This window comes from Zootermopsis nevadensis, unplaced genomic scaffold, assembly GCF_977971745.1.
Source record: "Zootermopsis nevadensis isolate Lab colony 2312 unplaced genomic scaffold, Znev_1.0 Znev_ptg000017l, whole genome shotgun sequence".
NCBI classification, from domain to species: Eukaryota; Metazoa; Arthropoda; class Insecta; order Blattodea; family Termopsidae; genus Zootermopsis; species Zootermopsis nevadensis.
Window position 1 is genome coordinate 3,886,790 of NW_028259149.1, and position 22,948 is coordinate 3,909,737.

At 39.8% G+C, this 22,948-nt stretch overlaps 1 protein-coding gene across 2 annotated transcripts in view; it reads left to right on the plus strand.

The window, feature by feature from the left end:
• LPCAT (lysophosphatidylcholine acyltransferase) overlaps positions 1 to 22,948 on the plus strand; it is a 42,220-nt gene that overhangs the window by 13,909 nt on the left and 5,363 nt on the right. The window contains exons 2-7 of one of the 2 annotated variants that reach the window (XM_022081561.2): positions 2,411 to 2,556; positions 18,705 to 18,919; positions 20,216 to 20,328; positions 20,509 to 20,663; positions 22,044 to 22,181; positions 22,457 to 22,582. In XM_022081561.2, the coding sequence (XP_021937253.1) occupies positions 2,411 to 2,556; positions 18,705 to 18,919; positions 20,216 to 20,328; positions 20,509 to 20,663; positions 22,044 to 22,181; positions 22,457 to 22,582 (893 nt within the window). Of the gene's footprint in view, positions 1 to 2,410; positions 2,557 to 17,033; positions 17,252 to 18,704; positions 18,920 to 20,215; positions 20,329 to 20,508; positions 20,664 to 22,043; positions 22,182 to 22,456; positions 22,583 to 22,948 lie in introns of both variants that reach the window. The other variant, XM_022081560.2, reaches the window with a different exon arrangement.

Below are 22,948 nucleotides of genomic sequence, written 5' to 3' on the forward strand. Positions count from 1 at the left end.
TCTTATGTTTATGACTGCACAGTATTGTAACGTATGTGGGAAAAATATTTGTCGATTTTCCTGGGAGTCGGTAATCCGTCAACGTTTTTTACATTGAAATTCATTAAAATTTTATTTTCAATTTACGAATTTTGATCTTACGAACTGGTTTCATTGAGCGTTCGTAAATCGAGAGATCGATGTATTTCTATATTCGAGAGACAGAATTCACACCGAATCGACTTACGACAAAGAACGTGAAAACAGCAGGAATTTCAGCGTGAACCGTTTACACCGGACAGACTGCGATTTAATTTTTAATACTGTCGCTCATTGGCAGACGGACGATTCGCGTCGAAATCACGTTTCTTTTTCGCATCGCCAGTCAATGCACATTGCCTATCGCTGAGGAGGTAGTCTGCAGTGGCTTATTGTTACATCCAGTGACGGTAATAAGGCTACTGAAGAATCACGAAACAATAAGTTAATATAAAGTGTATAGTATACCGCGTGCGGTGATCATTTCGTTCTCCGACATTTTCACAAACTGGCAATTTGTTTGCTTTGGTACGAGTCTCTACAGGCGATATTATATTGCGTGTCGCCTACCATTTACTTCCTGTTGCTTGTTGTTAGTTGTTTCGGCAAATCCTTCCTAACTTATCACGAGCATTATGTTTACACCCTGGGCTGTAGCTGATAAGGAACGCAGTGCTTGTAATTGTGTTTGTAAATAGAATAATGGAGCAATACAGTGAAAGGCTAGAAAACGCTGAGTTATCAATGGCGGAAATAATCAATGAACATTCTCTGGACTCCTCTCATTTTTTTCAAATCAAGACTTCAATCGATTTCCAGTAGTTTAAATTACTTTTGATATAAATAATATATCAGTTTAATCATCCTGATAATATTTGATGAGTACGATTTATGAAACTTTTCATTATGGAATTTATTCCAGTTTCCTACAAGCCTACTTAATCCATCTTAGGTCCAAACATGATTTCGTAAATTCATAGGTAAAAGGCAAAGTTTCCCTTGGTCCTTAACTAAGAACTACGCCATTTAGACGTTTGGGAGAATGGAGGTATTACTCTACGCATTCTTAACATCAGCACTAGATAGGGATGAGCGGTCAACTACGAATTGGCAATTATAATTTATTAAATTTGAGGAATTTTCGTCTGTCGACGTACTTGAAATGAATATGAACGGAAGTGGCTGTTGTACGTCGGAAACAATAATTGTGCTACAGTTCTTGAGGATCTGTGCTCTGAGGATGATTAATGGCAGGCGCTGTGTCAGAGCGAAACGTCTTGAGTTCTGTTTGTTCAGCGCTGAAAATCAGGGCATCATGGCGTCCGTTGTTAGCATTCGGAGCATGGATGCGTGCGTGTCTTCCTTATCTGCTTTACGGCTTCTTCTTTTAAAACGAACTAACACCAACGCGAGAAGTAATTAACAGTTTCTTGCTCAGTGCTTATTACAAATTGAATGCAAATTAAGCACGTCCTACAGTTCTAAATAACTGTCTTACTTACATGACCTAGACAGGAGTTAAGTTATTATCACAGATCATCTTGTTGCCATATAATTAGACCACGGAAGAGATCTAGAGATAAAAAGTGTCTTACAATTAAACGATTTGGGAGTGAAACAGTTCGACACAAAATGGACGAAGCTTTGAGAGGTTTTGAGGTTTTCACAGCGGTGAGTATGAAGATTTCTGTCTTCTGGGTTGTTGCGCTGTGTAGTCTGGTCGATGTTAACCAACGTTTCAGAGGTCATACTGCCTCCATCATCAGGGCGATTAGTATGAAGATTTCTGTCTTCTGGGTTGTTGCGCTGTGTAGTCTGGTCGATGTTAACCAACGTTTCAGAGGTCATACTGCCTCCATCATCAGGGTGAATCTTAGTATGAAGATTTCTGTCTTCTGGGTTGTTGCGCTGTGTAGACTGGTCGATGTTAACCAACGTTTCAGAGGTCATACTGCCTCCGTCATCAGATCGATTAATATGCCAATTGGGTGAGGGGCTAGGTTTATAGGTTTATATAATCTTGTAAAAGGTAACTAAAGATTAATAATTTTTATGGGCTGTTTGTTAAAAATCACATTTACAAACCCTCTGATTAGATTTACATTATTTCTGTATCAAAAAACACGGCGTGGTTTATTAAAATTCAGACTGTATGAGACGAATATTTTAGACATTTTGAAGCTGTAACAGATTTGAATCGTGGAACTTTAAATGGATTCAGAACCTAATCAAAGACACCTGGAGTCATGTTTCGCATGCGCAGGCAACAGAACTTTCACCAAGGAAGCTTACACCGTGAAAACTATTCCCAGCAAAGTCTTATTATGTTCTGAAACTACGGAAGAAAAACCATCCTTTGAGATTTCTTAACGTTATGTTTTCTTTCTTACAGACTGCGATATTCACTGTGATCGTGCTTCCATTCAGGGTGTTGGCTATTTTCATGTTGCTCACGATGGCGTGGATTCTGGCCTGCGTTGGGCTCGTGGGCCTTTCAGAGAAAGAGCTCAGACAACGCCCTATAACGGGTTGGAGACGGTAAGTAGGAAAATTACTCTCGTTTCCAGAATGCGACACTTCCCACATCAACCATGTAATTATTCGCAACAAAATACTATTAATCCGGATAAGAAACCAAGGGTTTCTCTAGTTGGTTGTTTGCTATTTAGAAGGCTGTGAAAGTTTTCTGATTATTATTCGTCCTATGATCGTGTCGTGAGAATAGTTCTAATCTCTCTGATCTAGATATGCAGTTTCTTTGACCTGAAGGAATTTGTGAAACTAATTAATACAAGTTTTATGACGTTGATGTATTTAAATAATTTCTGTATTTGAAAGATGACAGTAAACCAGTTCAGGTGCATTCTACTAATCTACTTAACACTAATCTACTTAACACCCGACTTTTAAAACAGGTGAGAGTAATTCGAAACCAATCTTACAAGCTACATTTAAAAATAACAAAAATCTAAAATTGTTCTAAAATCAAATCGTGGTCAGACCTCCCGCTTTGTAGAAGCGTTCAAATTTCGGCCCAGAGACCTGCTATTCTGACTGAGGTCTTTCGTTGTTTTCTGTAGTCCCTCCAGGCAAATTCTAGAGAGTACCTTAAATTAGGCCACGACATCTACCTTCCACATCCTTTCCAATTCATTATTCACTGTCAGCCTCTCATTCGAATCTGTTTCGTCTCAGCTACTGAAAGCCTCGTTAAATAAAATTTGCATGAAGAAATAAAATCAAATTGAATCACAGCTTTTCATTATTTGTTCTCAGTATCTTATCACTGATCACTTTATCAGAAGTTTTGGGCTCAGCTAATATTTTGTTGTAGGATGCGGATACAGACGTCGAGTAGGCGAATCAGTGATGTGTATAATTCTGATGTTAGAAATGTTTGGTCAGTGATGTGGATTAGAGATTAATATCTTCCATACTACGAAGAAATTAATTCGCTTAGTAGCTACATTTGTCCCGTTAAGTGATTTATTTTTCGTTAATGAATAAGACATTAGGCAGTGTCTCCTTTAAATGAACGAATAAACAAGCCAAGAAAGACTTTTGAGGTTAATAGAAGGGAACAAAATTGTAACAGCCAGAATTTATGTTAACAGCAAGTGGTTCACACGTGACAGATTTCGACCTACAGGTTTGCTTACTTGATATCAGAACATTTGTTACAGATATTATCACATCGGATCATCGCGGCGATAAAAGGCTTCGAAGAAATGAAGTATGAACTACGTGTGACTGAAGTGGGTTAGGTTGTTACCTGCAGGCACATTCAAATTGGCCGTAGGAAATGAGGTAGTTTGTTAGCTTAAATTAATGAACGAATTCCACCTTTCAAAGCCATGCCGCAAGCAAAATGCCTTATTTGGCTCATTCTGGCTTAGCTTGCTAATTAGGCCAATGCGTAACTCGTAAATAAACTTCTCTTATGTACACATGGACTATACATATATACATCAAAGACCTCTTTAAGACCTGGTAGTGTCAGTGAGAGACCTTGTGCTCTCTTAGAAGGTCCTAGGTTAGATCATCATATGTGAATGATTCGTAATATTATGTTAGATATTGTCCATTTTCCACAGGGTATAATTTTACACAGCCGTTCACAATACTTCTGGGCCAGTTTAATCCAGTCCCCAGTCTCACACCCAGTTTCTGTAAGATCTGTTTTAATGGTTTCGATCCAAAAATTCGTTTTAATGTTTCTCACTTATCTCGTGTCCTGTTCGGCTTTAAGTAGTCATTTTACAGTAAGCGTTTATTCAGTACTCAACAGAAGTCACAGAACATCGCAGTCGAATGGTCACAATCCGGGGAAGTCCGGCTTCAAATCTAACCTCGGAGACGGAATTTCTTTGTGGTTTTACTCAGTCTATCCAGGCGAATTCCGGAACAGTACCGGACCCACGTCTTTTGCCGTTCGTTGCCTCCTTGAAATTTAGCGTGAACGGCAGAACCTTTGCGTTGGAAATTAAGGCCGTACGCGAAAAAATGGTGTCAGGGTAACCAAACACACACGAATATTATGCATAATCAATGTTTAATAAACATGAAAATATTAGTACTGGTGTTTCTTGGGCTGACGTCAGCGTTCTTGGCTGAAAGTTGTCAGGGTTATCGAACAGAAGGACAAAAATGAGTTCTAAAAATTGGAAGAAATGCAGTCGAAGAACCCTCGGTGTGGCACAATATTTACGTAGCTATTGAGACAGTCGAGCAAATGCGCGCGCTTAAGCAAGAGCTACCGTGAAAGAGCGAGGGACCTACGCCGCGTTGCGCAGATATTACCACGATAATTTTTCCCGCGAACGAGGGTGGGTTGGTGGGGTCTGCTGCATCTTAAATCAGGCCACGACACAAAGAAATCATTGTTCAATACACATCCGTTTTTCACGGAGTATTTAATCTGGCGGCGTCTTTAAAAATGTCGTAAGTAAGAAGTCAGTCAATAAACCCATCCCTGAGGACAGGTGAACTTGTCCCCGTGTCCATAATGAGGCCTGAGGAAGTGACAGTTCGCATTCGTGTTTGTCCTTCGTTCTGGCAGTGACCCACTTTCTTCAGCGGGCATGTCAAGGTCGGCTTCTCCTTCCGCTCACCGTATGCCTGGTCGCGTAATCTCGGTGTTCGGGAAACTTTTACACGTGTAACTTTGAAACCGCTCCACTGGTTTTAACCCCATTTTGGAGTCGTTATGGACGGGACATATTGCACGTATGGAGAAACAAGAAATGTTCATAAGTGTTGGTTGGAAAGATTTATGGTGGGAGAATACTTGTGAAACAAAGGCGGAATTTGGTATGGGAACGTCTCAGAATATGTTTACTTAAAAGAAGAATAATGAGATGGAAAGATAATATTAAAAGTAATCTTACCTCAACAGTGAGATTTCAGGTTCTCACGGCAGCGAATATGAATTTCTTTCGCTTCTGAGACGTTACGGCGTGTAGTGCCCCTAGAAATCGACAGACGTTTCAAAGATCATTACTGCTACAATTATCAGGGCGCTCCAGACGTAGATGGGAGGATAATATTAAAGTGGATCTGTGACATTGTGAACTGGGACGAGTACTCTCAAGATGGAGTCCAGTGATAGACTTTTGTGAACGTGGTGATGAACATTATGTGTTTGAAAAAAGATGGAAATTTATTGACCACATGAGCACATTGAAATACTCATGCAAGAATGGTTCACTAAAAAAAACTGTTTTTTTGGATCCCGGCTGGAGTTACGTGGTTGCCTTTTTTAAACGATCAGTTACTTTGATGTCATGTGCTCTAAATCATCTTGTAAACTCCCTACTTGTCCTTCATCGCGTGTAGCTAGTTCGAGCACCTGAAATATCTGCCGATTTATTATTTATAACAGTTTCGATACAATTATCTTGAGACCTTTATGTAACATCATTATGGAAACACAACTTAACTTAATATACGTCGGGTCCTGCCGGTCACAGGAGTTATTTCTGAAGACTGGTGACGGCAAATCTGTGATATTATAGAGGCTCCAAGAGAAAAACACGATTTCCTGCCTCCATCATCATTGCCCTGATGTTGGAGGCAGCAAGCACTCCCGAAACGTCGGCATATTTGTGTCAGACTGGACGGCGCAACATCCCAGAAGACATTCTTATTACTCGACGCCATGAGAACCCGAAATCTCGCCCAGTATTAGGCATGTAATTTGCTGTTCAAGAAAAGCACGGGACAATCTGCCAGCCTCACAGCTCCCAACGTCAGGAGGGCAGATGTTCCTTACGAAATAAGAACGTAAATATTGGCAAACACAGGACTGCGTCATGAGGCTGGTTTCTGCGCCAGGAAAGTAACCTACACAGAGCCCTGTGGACCCAGGCGTCAGAGCGTCAGTACTTTCACTCACTGGCAATGTATCGATTTGGAACAGCTGAGCCCTACTGCGTCATATACGAGGCGCGTCCACAAAGTAAGTTTCCCACTCGTCCCACAGCTAGCAAACCTTATATTGCGCGAAGCGACTGTGCGTACGTGATAGAGCAATGACGTAGCATGGCGCATGCACTAACGGTACTTCCCGCGTTCTCACAGCAGCATCGTTGCAGCTGTTGAAGATGGAGGTTCTTATTCCAGCTCCCGCCGACTGTGAAGTGCGGTCAGTGATAACGCTAGGCGCACACGGTTCGACGGACAGCAAGTCTCCTGCAGGAGTTCAGCTGGGAGGTGTTTAATCATTCACCCTACAGCCCGGACCTCGCTCCCAGTGATTTCCTTCTTTTCCTACACCTCAAGAAATTCCTGTCCGGTCAGCGTCAGCGTTTTGAGAATGACAGAGAGGCGGAGATGGTTGTCACACAGTGGTTCCAATCCCAGGCGGCAGACTTCTACGACACAGGTATTCAAAAGTTGGTCCCACGGTATGACAAATGTCTCAATTCCGGTGGCGAATATGTTGAAAAATAGCTGGACACTTGCTGTATCTGTTGCAATAAATATTTCCATGAAATTGTGTTTTGTTTCTGTAAACGGCCCCAGGGAAACTTACTTTGTGGACGAGCCTCGTACGTTACAGAAATTGAACGAGGAAGTCGAAAGACGGTAGTTGGTGCGCAGTTAACCCTCTGAAGGCCGAAGCTCGTATAAATATTATATAATAATTCAGTCCGTACCGCAAAGAAAACACAAGTGTTCACCATTAAAAAGATCATCTGGTTCACGACATAAACAGCGATTATTTTTTAAATAAAATTAACCAGTTGATCTTTGTAGCGGTGATGTGCTGTGTTCTCTTTGCGGTACGCTTCATATAGTCAACATTTTTGTGAGCGCGCGTTCACGTGGAAGAATCCCACTGCCTCCCTTTAAGCCTGGCCGACCCATAAGACAAAGTTCACACCGCGGCTGCGCTGTCTAGAAAACTCTTTTGTACGTCGTTAGAAAGGAAAGCAATGCAGCAAACATATGGTGCAACATCATTAGTATGTGTGTGCGTGGGAGGGGTGGAGCGAGGCAGGAGGTGGCGTGTTTTGAGACGTCTACTGACGTCGTGTGTTTAACAGCTGTTTGGTTAAGTTAGTATGCATCCAGCAGTCCCACACATGCTACTGAATGTTTTGTTAAGACTGCTGAGACAGCTAAGCGATACGGCTTCAGAAACAACCGCTCATTGCGGGACAGTTATCTAGAACAGTGGTATTCAAACTTTTTTGTTCGTGTACCCCCAGATATAATTTCTCTTCAACTTTGTGCCCCCAAAGTTGTTGGTGTTTAATTCAAGTTATACATAGTATATAATCTACATCTAAAATAAATTAAATAAATAAATAAATTAATTACTGATTATTCAGTGTTTATCATAATTTTTTTTTTTTAAATTTCACGTACCCCCTAAGATATCTTCGCGTACCCCCGGGGGTACGCGTACACCAGGTTGAACACCACTGATCTAGAAGACAGGAAGGTAACATTTCGTGTGGGAAGAAATAAGGGCCCTGCTAATTTAATATCCCATATCCAAAAATCTCCACGACTAAAAGAAGTACAGTTGTGTGAAAAGTCTCTCTGTGTTTTTTGAAATATCTGATTTTATGGTACCCAAGGGTTTACGACTGTGTTTACAAAACCCTGCCTCTGGATCCAGTCGACCCCTTCACACAGTACGTTGTTTATCTTGGATCAATTTTAACAACCCAGGAGACAGCCATCTTTAGCATCTCTGCTTTGTACTCGGGAAGTCCCGGGTTCTAATCGTTGAAGTTACCCTGACAGACTTTTGTCTCTCTTCTTTTTTGCCGCCTTTTTCTTCTATAGATTCCTTTGTTGTCTAAAAATAAATGCTGTAATGTATTTAAATACGCCACGACCACTTTATTCTGTCCATTTTATCGCTTGTACTAATTTTTTTATCTCAGTCGATGCTGTGTAAACAATTGAGTTGTTAATTCGTCGTTAAATAAACGAGGAAAGGACACGGTGTGATTGTTAGTCTGAGATAAACGCAAATCCTGATGTGTGCCTCAAGAAACAGTTGTAAACTGACACGAGGTTCGAACAAGTTCGCGTGTCAGGTGGAACGGTTAATAATGTTCGATCAGATGGAACTTGCGGAGAACAACAGTTATCGGTTCGACATGAATAATTTCGACTCACTGTAGCGTGGCTTAAAGTATCAAGATCGCTGTGAATCGTTAGCTGGCTGAAGTTTCGATATTTAGGCCCTTCTTGGGTGTTCCTGCAACTTCAAACAGCCAAGCTTCTACTGTCAGCGGACCAGAGTCAGGCCCAACCGACTATAGATTGTTTAAACATTTTTTTTAATAATTTCCGTGATACTAACAAGATATCTCGTTCATACACATTGTTTATTTGTTTTCAAGAAATCGTCCCGAATTTGATAACACAAGTGAAAATATTCCTGACATCTATTGACAATTTAAGCCAACAGTTTACGACTTTTCAACAATTGAAATTATAAATTAGCATGGAAATTCAGAAAGAAAAATATAGTTTTGTTTTCTAAACGATACTCAGCAAGGATGATGGCGTCTAGTTCATGAATATTCAACCCCCCCCCCCCTCGTGCCCTTTGTCAGTATAAAGTATATAGTTTCAACATAGTTTGCCTTCATTGGTCGATGTTTTAAAGTTCAGTTAAAAACATAATTTTAAATTCTCTTTGAGATTCGAGTTGCGTCCGTTCTTCCAACATGTCTCCCTTTACTTATTTTGTATAATGCAAGTATTTACGTTTAATATTACATAGTAGAAGGCACAAGTAACCATTAAAACCCACTGGTAATTATATGTCCCACTTGCTTCAGCAATCAACAATTTTTTATTTATATGGGTTTCATACGATTCTCACCGTAAACAGCGATTATTTCCTTAAACATCGTTAACCAGTTGATCTTTTTTAATGTTAAAGAGTTGTGTTTACTTTGCGGTACGGACTGAATTCTTATATGATATTTAGTCGTCGCTTTTGGTGTTGGAGCGAAGCCCCTGCGTCTGATATCATAAAATGCCTTCAATCGTTCAATCATTCAAACGTCGTTTCGGTCTCTCATTCAACCACGACGTATCTGTTGACCGGATTTTCCCCACTCTTATGGAACTAGAGTGTGTTGCTTTGAATCACGTGAATGCCTTAATAAATTAAGCACGAATGCTTTAGTTTTCATTAACGACTCACCCACAAGACATCCCGTTCTGAGACAGTGAACTAGACCTCGTTATTGAAGTGAATGCATCTCTAATTATACCTGACTTATTTTCACGTGTTCCTTTGCTTAGTTTCGCTCCATTTCACCCTTCATATCCCCATTCAACGGACTCCATCATCGATCTCAGCTCAGTTTCTCTCCTCTCCCCATTCATCACGTGCCCTAATATTATTTGACGCTTCAGCGTCGAAGGCTATTTACGCCTATCGTCGTCCTAATAATAGCCCCTTTACTGAAGGAAGCGTCGCTTTGATAAAACTATGTTTAGCGGTGACAGGCGTTTTGTTTGTCTAGACTTGTTTTATTGACCAGCTGAACAACTGTAACATTTTGTATAAATATCCCGCAGTATGGATTTAGTCGGTTATTGTATGTCTCTTTCAGACACTGAACATTTTGCTTGTCAGAACATTGGGCTTTGTCACAGCATACCTACAACTTGGCACACATATAAACGTTTCTTTGTGTTAGTAGTCAGCCACAACAGTGCACCACAACCTGGCGAATATAAAGATGAATAGGCTCGGAACGGTGTGCTATGCACAGTATGCAAATGACAGAAATAGTTCTCGCGGCCATTGATAGATGGCAGCACTAACAGTAGTTCATATGGCAGCATAATCTCTTTTGTCGAATTGGACGACAGGCATTCTTGGAGACATGTAATGTATGTTTTTAAGTTAGACTAACGCATAAAAGGTATATAAACTTTAAAAATAAATATTATAGCTTAAATATTTATATTATTTAAAGGAAAATCTCTCGCTAAAATTAACGTGATGATTATGGTTTACGTTTGAAGATTTTTAGTGTTCATTTCTGATGGAAAAAAGTACCACGAGATGATGCAGAAAACAGAAAACAATAAAAAGAAAAGTTATGTGATCTTCATATTTGTATTGTTAACGAAACAGCCACTTCATAAAAATTTGCTTGGAATTCTCGATTTACGTTAGCAGTATGCTGTGTACAGTTCAATCAAAAGATGGAACAAAATAAAATAAAAAATGACCGCACACTTTTATGGTTAAAAAAGTTACTCCTTCTGTGACCGGACCTAAAGTTACCTGAAACAAAAAAATAAAATTATGACAAATTGGAAACTTCTCCCGTTTTGTTACAAAGTTCTGACTTTGAACATGCGAATGGGCGTTGAATCGGAAATATTTAAAACCATGGAAACAGAACACCTGTGCTATACAACATTTAGTTTGTACCAAGGGCTGAACTTTACAAATTGATACGAACATTGGACTGTTTAGTGAAATAGTGACTTACAGAAGTTTAATGTTTTTATTGCAGAAGTGAATTGAATTCTTCATGATGATCTCACTATTAAAACGCAAATATTTGTCGGTGTAGACTTTACCTATTACATTGTGCTTCTGAAAACTGGAAACTTCGGACTGGTTCTTTGGGGTTCGTTAGTAACTAAGGGTCTAATTAAATTTTAATGGCGTCACACGACGGAAGACCCACATCAACAGCTTTATTAATCTATGCTCATCTCCTAGAAGTGGAGACCAAGTTTCACACTCAAAGTGACGAGCATAACAAGGGCTGCTTGGCTCACTCGGTCCGGTTGTAGGCAGGATCGTACGACGCTTGGAACAAGGGACGCCAGGCAGAAGGGCGAAGCTGTAGATCGATGCACCGACTCACTCCCCCCTGCGACACAGTCCGTCTCGAATTGTGACTAACCTGATCTGACTCCCGGAGTAGGAAATGTTAATTTCCGTGTCAATAACTTGGTTCTTATAAGATACGTCCGTCATGACATGCATTCTTGTTTTGTTAGTAGGCTACTAGATGGGGCTAGTTGCACTTTTTTTAAAAATATTACTTACTAGTTGGGCTGATGGGCTGATGTCATTTCAAGTATTTTTTTCCTCGTGGTTAATAAACTATAATGAATCAAAATAACTTCTGTCTCGTTTTACTTCCATAATTTGACCAAATGTATTCACTCATCTGGTGTCGGTGTTGTTTGCAACTTGCCGATCATGATAATGATTTTGCTGATGGCTGAGATCCAATAGTAACAAGGTTGTTACAGAAGTAATAGGATTGACTGATCCTAAAGGTTATTTAAAGACGGTATGTCAGCTGAAGGAGCTTTCCAGCAGGGCAGAATGATACTATGAAACGTTGGTACCCACCTACAAGTCGGCACGGCGTCACAATCCCCCCAAGATTACAATCCACATTTTTATCGCCCTGAAAACCCCAAATGTCAGTATGGAATTCATTTTGGACTTCTTGTAGAAGTACCACACACACCAAAATATAATCCACCAGACAGCTGTCTGTACAAAGACCTCCATTCATCCTCTTATCTCAGAGAAAAGGACCCGCAGATCTCACCTTGAGGCAGTCAGTTGACTTGCTAATGAGGTCAGCGAGGTGACGCCTTGAGGTTTACAAATAACACGTAGGCCTTCTGGAGGAGCTGCTTCAGATAGTGTCGTGTCTAATCTAATTTTAACACTTGCCGGCTTCGCTATGAAGAACTCATCCAATTACAGACAACCTTCATACCGGTTTCGAGTTTTTTTTAAGTGTAGTAAGTGTGTTCGTTTGTCGATCATGGTCACGCAGTTCAGTGATTCTAGCAATCAGCTGTTTCATCCTGTTCTCATGACTGTAAACACAAACTTGTTTCCCGTAACACTAGTTTATTTACACACACACACACACACCTTTCATGTTACAGTGTGCCAGCGTTGTTAATGGTGTAACTGTTCTAGAATTTATGAAAGGTGCTGAAATATCACAAGCGGTGGAAAATGGGAATAAGCACAGACATAACAGCAAAATGACACGTACAAGAGTAAATGAGGTTATAATCTTCATTTCTGGCCATAATATTCTAACGTGTCGCTTCTGATGCCTTGTGAATTAATGTTATATTTATATATACTGTCTGTCCTATTGTGGTATTATCTAGGACATACATTCGAATAATAATCCGTATCACGCACAACATGGTACATTTAATTATGTAAGTGTTAACAGCTTTACAATGTTTAATAATGAAACATTACCTACCAGCAACATGTTTCGGCTTTACGACCATTATCAGGTCTGAAGATGTCTGTCTTCCGGGATTTTGCGCCGCGTAGTCTGCCAGAAGTTCGCCGACATTCCAGAGGTGCTTGCTGCCTCTATCGTCAGGGCGATAAAGCCCTAATGTTTAATTAATTTCGTGGTGTCTCGTTTAGTGCTACCGTAGTCTAGCAAGGGTCAAAGGGCGGTGACTCTGGCTGAGGTACGTGTTACACTCTTAGAGTTTTGTGGTAAGTCACGAGCCACGACAGAGAAAGTGTAACTTCTTTTCCAGTCAGTTATTTTTAAGGTGTAAATTTAGGTTCTCATGGCGGCTACTACTATGAAGCACAGATGTTGGTTGTCCGTATGCAGGATGTGTTTCAAACGCTGTGTGTTGATTCTAAATGAAAACAGGGTTCAAGGGGGTGGGGACACATTGTGTAGAGTGGTCTGTTGGGGGGGGGGGGGTCAGGGTGTATCCTGCCGCCATATTTCAACCCTCTTCATCGGTATTCCCAGTGATTCAATTCAGCATAGTATTCTGCATTAACAGCATTACAGATACTAAATTAAATAATGTAATGATTAAACAACATTTTTGTGCCCCGTATTTTTCTCTCTTTACTTGGAATAGTGGTTTGACTTCCAAGAATTTAGTATTGTTAAGGGAAGACAAGAAGTTCTGGGAAGAACCTACAAAGCATTCTTCTTTTAAAATGGTTCCATTCCTCATTCTACAGCTAAGTTACGAGAAATTACAAGTTAATGATTATATAACACGATGGTCTATTTTTGTATATAATGTACGGCAGTTTCAACTCTCCCAATGCCAAATTTGTTTGAAAGAACATCAAAGTTTTATAGCGTCCACGTGTTTGTATATCCCAACGGAAGTGGAATAGATGGATCGAGAGAAATCGAACTTTTCATTCAATAGCACGTGTTACAACGGAGACAAGAGACTTCAGCGCCCTCTGGCCGGTTACCCACTTTGTTGGGAAATAATGGTTAATTCATAAAATGGTTAGTGGTTGCACATATCTTTATGTTCCTAATACGAAATTTATCGCAGTGGCTTCGTTCAGTATTAGTTATTTGCTTTACGTCATGTTTAATAACGGAAAATTTATTTTCTCTTGCGTTTTAAAATAAACTTGACGAAGTTCACACACTATCAAAATATGTTTACATTTTCGTATGATTATTAAGTCCAAAGTAACGTTTGATGGTAATTATCTCTTGTGTGGAACGCTGCATAAGAGAAACGTCCATAATACAGCGTTGATGTTATGGAAATATCAGTTTTTTTAAAAGGTTTTCTTAGTAGATCTAGTGTATGTTTATGAACAAAATGGCCGATTTACAGGAGCCTTAATTTTTACGCTTATTTGATTTTACTTATCTGCGTCATTAGTGTTAATACGCCCAAATGTAGCTGTAATGTGTAGAGTGGCATCAACATTACGACCATCTGCTCATAGATCGTCCAAGTGGCCTCGGCTCCCTCATACGTGTTACATGCCCCGCCCATCTCACCTTTAAATTCTTCACTTTAAAGATACATAATTGGAGGTCCACTTTGGGAAGCCTCTTATCGTGCACTGATACCTGTCTTGCTCGTACTTCACGCGTCTTAGACCCAGTTGTCATTTTCAGTAGCCTACTGTCGAATACCTTCCAATCAAAGATTCGTCTAAAAAATTCAGTAAGGTCACTGAATATAAAATATAAATATATTTTCATGCAGACTAGAATTGTTTTAGTCCTGCAGGGCAAGGTTAAATTAAATTCTTGGTTTTCGTCTTACTTATTTGAAACTGGTTCGCATTTGTATGAAAAACAGCTTGTGTTTGTGTATGACTGACTAGTTGAATTATATCTAAGCAACTAAATGTTTCAGAACATTTTGTACGTTATTGTTTAATCTCTTAATGCTGAATTTTACGTAAGTATTCTGCATAGTGGACGACAAATCTCGTTCTTGGCATGGAGAAGGTTACGGATGTATTAATGACTTAATTTACAACATTGTTTTTGTTGGAAGTGTCGCATTTTTAACGGATAGGTATGTAAAATATGTTGTTTCAGTTACGTCTGTCTTAACACTGTGTTGTATCTTGTAATTGATATAGTCCTATGAGAAATACTATGTTGCTTGAAGGTTTCAGAGCTTTGTTTTAACATGTCTTACGCATGCTGTGCATATTCGTATCCTTCGCTTTGAGCTTTCAATACTTCCATGCAAACTGCAGTGTTAATTCTGTTGGTCTTTGAGACAGCAGCGCGTCTGTCATGCTTTTACAATTTCTGTCTTGGAACATGCATTTCTGCTTTGTGTACAGTATTGCGATTACTTTAAGAAATAATATTTACATAAAATCTTCTTTTCTTGGATGACATTTATTTTCTTCCTCGTTGTGCATTATTCTTTTTGTCTGGGAGTTATTAATAACAACAGAGTTAAATTTTATGTCTTCCCAACTAGTTTTAGTTTACTGTCAAGTGAATTTATTCGATCGTCGTCATCAGTGGTTATTAAATTTTTATGCTACTAGCTGGAAAGACACCATTTGGTTTTCAGAGTACCAGTAACATGTCTGCCTCACATTACACAGTCTACAGACGAATTATTACTAGCATAGCTAAACATGAACACCACTGAATGTCTAAAAACGTCAAGGAAAATAAAATAGCAAAGTATGACACACACACTATTTAGTGTCTGAATATAAACCTGTAAGAGATCTTCTATTACGCCAAAGAGTACACCTGTCCCATCTTATTATATAAATTAATTACAAGTTGATCACAAAAATATGTTTTCTGCAAATAACCTTTCCTGAAGATTGGGCTTGAAGTTTAAATTAAGACATGAAACACATTCCAGTAAAATTCCATACGCGTTTGTTTGTACGTTCGTTGATGCTTGTTATGAAGTTTATCTGATGATGGGCACACATCATGGCTGCTTGTTTATCAGTAGGCGAAGTGTACTCTGAAACGTTAAACTGTGATGAGGAGCGACCATTTCTATTAAAATTCTAGATTTTTCCCAATCGCATTTTTATAAAGTGTGTGGGAGTAAGAGGGTTTACAGAGGCCTTACAGTGGAGGACACTCATTTAAACTACTTTAACATATTTTTTTCTTCCTTGAAAGCTTACGTAGGGCGAACCACAATGCAGCTAACATTATATACTCGCAGATTTACCGATATGAGGAGGCTTGGGACATTTTTTCTTCTGTCCTCATGTTTGTGAAAGTAAAAATTACTATGATTTTAACTGTTCTTTAGAACTAAATGCAGAGAAAATTAAGTAAGTTTATGCTCTTGTTTTGTCCTCCGACTATAGGACAAAATCATTATATACAGGGTGTTTGAAAAATAAACGCTCTGGGTTCCGTGAAAAGCAGGAAATTTCTTGGCTAGTTGAGCGTATTGTTGGCTTCTCAAGAAGGACTCTCTTCCATGGAGTTTGTTCGATGGTTGGTTAGTTAATTCGAAAGGGGTGTGGGGCATAGTGTCTTAATCTGGATAAATAACGTAGAATGACTGCGTTTGAGAACAAAATGCTAATCAGAATATTTGATTTTGAAGAGAAATAACTTGAAGCCGAAGACGTTAAGTCGCGTGAAGTTTTGCTCGTCACCAGTCCAACGATAGCCTCTGCGTCCAGACCGGCTCTGGGGCCCACCCAGCCTCCTCTACAGTGGGTACCGGGGGTCCTTTCCCGGGGGTAAAGCCGGCCGGGGCGTGATGCTGACCACTCACCCCCATCTAGTGCCGAGGTCAAGGAAGAGAGGAGCTATACCTCCACTCACCCCAAACGCCTATATGGCGTATAGTGGGACAAACTTTACTTTACTTTACCAGTCCAACGATGCTTCTCGCCCGGCCTCGTTTCCTGAGTGTGGTGTGGAGGGGGCGGGGGTCATGTTTGCCGGAGCTTGAAACTCAGCAGTCATTTCCATCTAGTTCCGATTTTAAGAGTATTTGGAAATTATCTCCACGTCCTCCATACGCCTTTTTGCGAAGTTTTGGAGTGACATGTGCTACAAGATTTGTAATATACATCGTTGAACGCGTCAAATCTTTTATTTCCTCTGTAAGTTAAGTTTAATGGTCATTTTAGTTTCTTTGTCTGCTGAAAGTACGCGGACCGCGGGGTGAACGTGTGTGACGAGGCGCCTTTGGCTGCATTGTGTTCCGCCCTGCTCGAGCCTAACAGACCTTTGTGTGGTGGTGCTTGGTTGTAGTGACACGAAGGCGATGGTGTGCTGGGCGATGAGGGCTCTCTTCTTGTTTGGGGGTTTCCACTGGGTCACTGTGCGCGGGAAGCAGGCGTCTGCCAAGGACGCTCCCATCCTCGCCCTGGCATCGCATTCCACTTACTTCGACGCCCTGCCCGTCGTGCTGATGGGCGGGCCCAGTGTCGTCGCTAAAGGCGAGACCGGTCGCCTGCCGTTCTTCGGAAGTACGAATACTCACTCAGTAATATGTCTTGTTTCTGTCCGCTGCGCGAACTTGATGCGCAGAGATACATGTTGAGATTTCAGGTACTCAGGGCGACGACTGTGATTTGTGCCGTTTTTGACTGGTAGAAATTAACCGACGTTTCAGAGGCTCATACTGCCCCGATGATGAATGCACGACAACCCAGAAGACAGTCATGATCATTACTATTCATAATTTTAAAATTAAAAAAAAAATCTTTTCCAGGTCCGTATACTGTTATTTTACTGACCGCCACGAAAAGAAAAATGTGTTTTTAAGACGGGAATGCCACCGTAAATTTTCATCCAGAACACAAAAAACTGTTATTCGTAAGTTGCTGCCACCCACAAAATGACGGGGAGACTGTGGGATTTGATGTTTTCACAGCGCACAGTTCTGGGCTGTGGCACCGGTTTTTTATCAGCAAGGACCTCAGAAACGTCGGTAAACTTCTACCAGATTGCAGGGCTCTTTCTGATTGCAAGAAAGTGTCTACACTGATCATTTGTCTTAATTAACTTTCGTTGTTATTCGTTCCTTTTTAGTGTATATATTCATTAATGTTTGCTTGTTATGGGGTCTTTGCTGTTGGCAAACAATCTGATAAAGGAGTTGAATTGAAATATTATGGTGCATGAATCATATTAAATTACCCATGGTGATGGATTGTTGGTACTAAAATATCTTGGTGCTGGTAAAAGAATCAATCCAAAACACGAAATGCTTTGACAATTTGTCAATAATGAACTTCCTGTGCGTCTCCCAAATGGCTTCCTACCTTGAGTAACATGTTCATTGCACTGAGTGGTCATCCTATGGGCTTTGAATTATTAACGGTGTACTTATATTCCTTATTATTAGCTGATACTCTTGTATATAAATCGGAGAGATACGTTTATGTGGCAAGAAAAATAGCGGAAGATGACAAGTCCTGAACACGTAAATAATAATGAGATTGGCAACAAAGACACTTAATACACAACAATCAAAGTGGTTCAAATACAGTTACTTTTCTGTGACTATGAAACAGCTGTTTACGTAGAACGAAACACGGGATACATGAAATTAGGCGACGGAAGACAGATGGATGAATGAACAGGCAGACAGACTAGGTGGCAACAGAATGTATTTAGCTAACAGCTAGGTCAACGAAACAGAATTGTCGGCGCATATGAACAAATGACTGTCGTTTGTTAACGCGAAGTCTGTCCATGTTACTACATCCGAACTTCACGGGAGTCGAGGTTTGGTACACTGATAATGGATGCCGGTTAAGCGAACAATTGGGCTAATAGCCCAGGAAATAATTAACATGCTTCTGTAAATATTATCTACGTTTGTCACGCTGTTGGACTGGTTTGGGTTACTCGATAAGGTGGCGGTTACACTTCAGTTGGACTGAATGACTGAGTCACGTGTTGTCCGTCACCTAGGAAGCTGAACCCGCTGATTTGCTCGCTGGGCAAGAGCACGTACCAGGTTGGTGGTATGAGTCTCACTGTGAAAGGACGCCAGGCGTCGCGAAAGGAAGCCCCCATTCTAGTTGTGGCGCCACATTCTACATTTCTAGACGCTGGTATCACGTATGTTACCGGCTTTCCGTCCATTATTGTACGCAGGGAGAGTGGACTGAACCCCTTCATCGGAAGTACGTATTGCCCACAGATCAGTTTCTCACTTTGCAGATGTAGAGGAATTTTCAGGCGAATTCAGCCTTAATTTCATAGCATATGACAGTATTTTTATATTCCCAGGTGAAAACATTACCATCGTAAGTTTTAATTTATGTTCATTAGTTTTATTACCCTCTGTCCATCCCCACTTTCCGCCGAGTGGTTATCACTTATGCTTCGTATGAGGGAAGCCCAGGTTCAGATCTCGGGTAGTAACCGGCTATCCTGACAAGGTTTTCGTTGTTTCCCTTTGAACCTTACAGACGAATACCGGGATAATGCCTTCAATTATGCTATGACCGCTTCCTTCCCAATCCTGTCTAATTTACCAATTAATATTTTTATTTTTTGGCACTATGTTCTCTGAGCACACTGTACAGTGTCATTAAATAAAATAAATATATGCCTACATCCTACTGTGTCCTGAAAAGGAAGTTCATACTACACCAAGAATGACGTGGGTTAAAAATTGTGGTTTGTTTTATTGAAACAAAAGTTGTAAGAAAGTTGAAGGATTCAGAACATAAATTTAAAAAAAAGTATTTCTGTAGAGTAAATCAAAAAAGTTGTTAGATTCAGAACACAAATTTATGAGAATTTATTTCATTTGAGTAAAGTGACAAAATCATAACAACCAATCCTTAAGATATTACACCAAGTGGCCAGGAACAAAACGTGATAAGAGGTGGATTTGGATGTGACCTTATCACTTGTTTGGTCTCCTGCTTTGTGTTACCACATAGTCGTGAAGGTGGTTACCAACGTTTAGCTCCATTATCAGGATACAGGAAATATTAATATTTTAGAGAAACGCTGGTAACTCCCTACAAGGTTACATGCTGGAACAGCCCAAAAATCCACAATCTACAACATTTTCAGTGTCATGAAAACCTCAGATCTCATATTATGATTCATTTGTCTCATAACGTTGCAGTAATATGCAACTAACATCACGGTCCCCTTGTTTACGAGTCACTCGGTCCAGTAGAAATATAATTACGTACCAACATGTTGCACAAAAAATTATTGTTATGTGAGATTTCAGGTTCTCATGGTGGCAAGAATGAAGATGACTGTCTTCTGGGATGCTTTGCCAAGTAGTCTGGTAGAAATTGGTCAGTGTTTCAGAGGTGCTTACTGCCTCCATCATCAAGGCGATGATCGCTTCTCTGAAATGTCAGTCAAGCTCTTCCAGACTGCATGGTGTAACACTCCAAAAGACGGTCATCTGCGTGACATAATGTGTTTGTGAAACTCTTCTGAATACACAGAGCTGATCAACTACACGCAGCCTATTTATGTGTGGCGAGAGGACCCAAACTCAAGGCAGAACACGATAAAAGAGATAATAGACCGAGCAACTTCCGACCAGGATTGGCCTCAGGTACGTGGACGACGTATTCAGTGATCACTTGTGTTCACTTTTGAGAGGCGAGTTGTTTTAAATCATTATGAAATGATTATCTTATTTATTTTTTCAGTATGCATAAAAATCATTTCAAATTACTCTGTGATGAATAAATTGTTGCTTTGTATTTTAATGCGTATTTCACTTGTTGTGCAGGTTTTAATATTTCCTGAGGGTACGTGCACGAATCGTTCATGCCTCATCACATTCAAGCCAGGAGCATTCTACCCAGGTGTACCAATCCAGCCTGTCTGCATTCGCTACCCTAACAAACTAGACACAGTGACATGGACATGGGAAGGTCCTGGCGCGTAAGTTGGATGAATTCCAGGGTTTGTTGTAAGATTTCTCTTGAGCCATTCAGTAACAGCGATAAAATTTAGGTTAGACAGGAAACACATGAATAATTGCAATTTTATGAACGGTGTCATGCAAGTGTGCTATACCAGCATCAGTAACAACCCACAAAACCCACAATGTATTTGCGGACTAATATATTCACACCGTGGAGGAGAGCCCTTGATATGAACTTCAGGTAGTCAAATTCTGTGTCTTGTCATGATTTTAAGGTTTAGCTTCATGTTCACAAATACCCATCGCAGAATCATATCTTGAGCCAGATGATTTCAATCCACTGATTCATTCCCTGTTTCCTTAAGAATATTTTAGGCAAACATTGTCGTTGCAACAGTAATAGCAGTATCCTGTCACTCGTGTAACATTTGTCATCACAAAATCTTCAAAGATTGTAGCACCCATTTTCGAGTATCATAATGTATGCAGGTTTCTCGTATTTATTTCTTGAAAGCCTTTGCTCTCCCAACCAAATATATTTGTGTCGGTCTGTTTAGACACGAACGCTTGGCTCAGAAATAAATGTGTTAAAAGATACAAAAAGTTTTTGTTGTGTCCTGACCGACCTCGCGAGCAGAGTACTTATTGAGAAGCCTTAATCGCTCAACTACTCAAGAAATTCACTGACTTTTATTGAACACAGAGATTCATTAACCATGTTCAGATCACCTGCTGCCAGGTCCTATCTTGATCCTGATAAATCATCACACCCTATTTATTTAATACTAGTTTAAATAATGACAATGTTTTTCTGGATTGTGATGCTGTGTGGACTTGGAGGTAGTTACCAACATTTTTGGTAAAATTGGTGTATACCTATGAATCAACATGGCATCACAACCTAGAAGAACAACATTGATCTCTTCACGTTAAATCTTACAATTTTAATATTACTCTCTGATCTATGAGTGGGTCTTCAAAGTGATCTCTTCCCTACCAGTTTTCTTACTAAAACATTTAATATATTTCTCAGCTTCCCGAAGCATACCGAATGCCCAGCTCTTCTGACTTCCTTTAAACAGTTCACCCAGTAATAGCTGATGAGTAAAATTGGTGAAGCTCCTTGTTATGGCATTTTTTCCATCCTCTTATCTTTTTCTCTACCTTAGTTCCATAGTGGTCTGTTTTCAAACACACTCAATATATTAAATATTTCCATAGGATGACATATCAAGCTTCAGACCTATACAAACAACAGGTAAAATTATAGAACTGTATATTTTGATTAAACATTATATTTTTAAATAGGATGGCAGAAGACAAAATGCCTCCGTGTCTGTAATACGCAGAAAACAAAAGATACTTTCCCTCAAAAATATGCCTAATGCATGTTTCAGGCTGAAGCTGTTATGGCTGACCCTAACCCAGGTCCACAGCAGCTGTGAGATTCAGTTCCTGCCAGTCTACACGCCTAATGAGGATGAGAAACAAGATCCCAAGTTATACGCCAACAACGTGAGGCGTCTCATGGCAAAGTATGTTCAGTTGAACTTGCGGATTTCTGTGGAGAAAGTATCAACATTTTGAAGATTTCTGTCTTCTGGGTTGTTGCGCTGTGTAGTCTGGTCGATGTTAACCAATGTTTCAGAGGTCATACTACCTCTGTCATCAGGGCGATGATTCATCAACAGCACAACAACCCAGAAGACAGAAATCTTCATACTCACCGCTGTGAAAACCTCAAATCTTACATATCAACATTTTATTTGATGAAATTGTAATTTAGTGTCTTACGTTGTGTGTGTTTTAGACATCTCGGAATACCCGTTTCTGATTACACGTATGATGACTGTCGCTTAATGACAAAGGCGAAAAGAATGAATTTACCATTTGCATCTGAACTTGTAGAAGTACAAAAGTTGAGACAAAAATTAGGGTAAGTATCTTTCTGTTCCTAATCCAGTTAGTACATAAAAATATTGTATGTCTGCTGCCATGTATAATATATTAAAACTTTTAATGCTACCCAAATGTTGTAATTAAAATCCTTAAATTACTCATTTGGAAATTAACTCGTGTGCACTAATTAATATTTTAATTATGGATTATTGTTTGGTAATTAATTACATGCAAGATAGATTTAATTATTAGTAGTAAGTGACTGGTCTGATAATGTCAAGATATAGTTAAGTTTGCATGGTGTGGCAAAAGATTACAAATTCTTATTGCTGTCTTCACAGCAGTGAGGATGATAATGTTCTTCTTCTTTGTTTTGGTGCTGTGTAGACTTGTCGGTAGATGC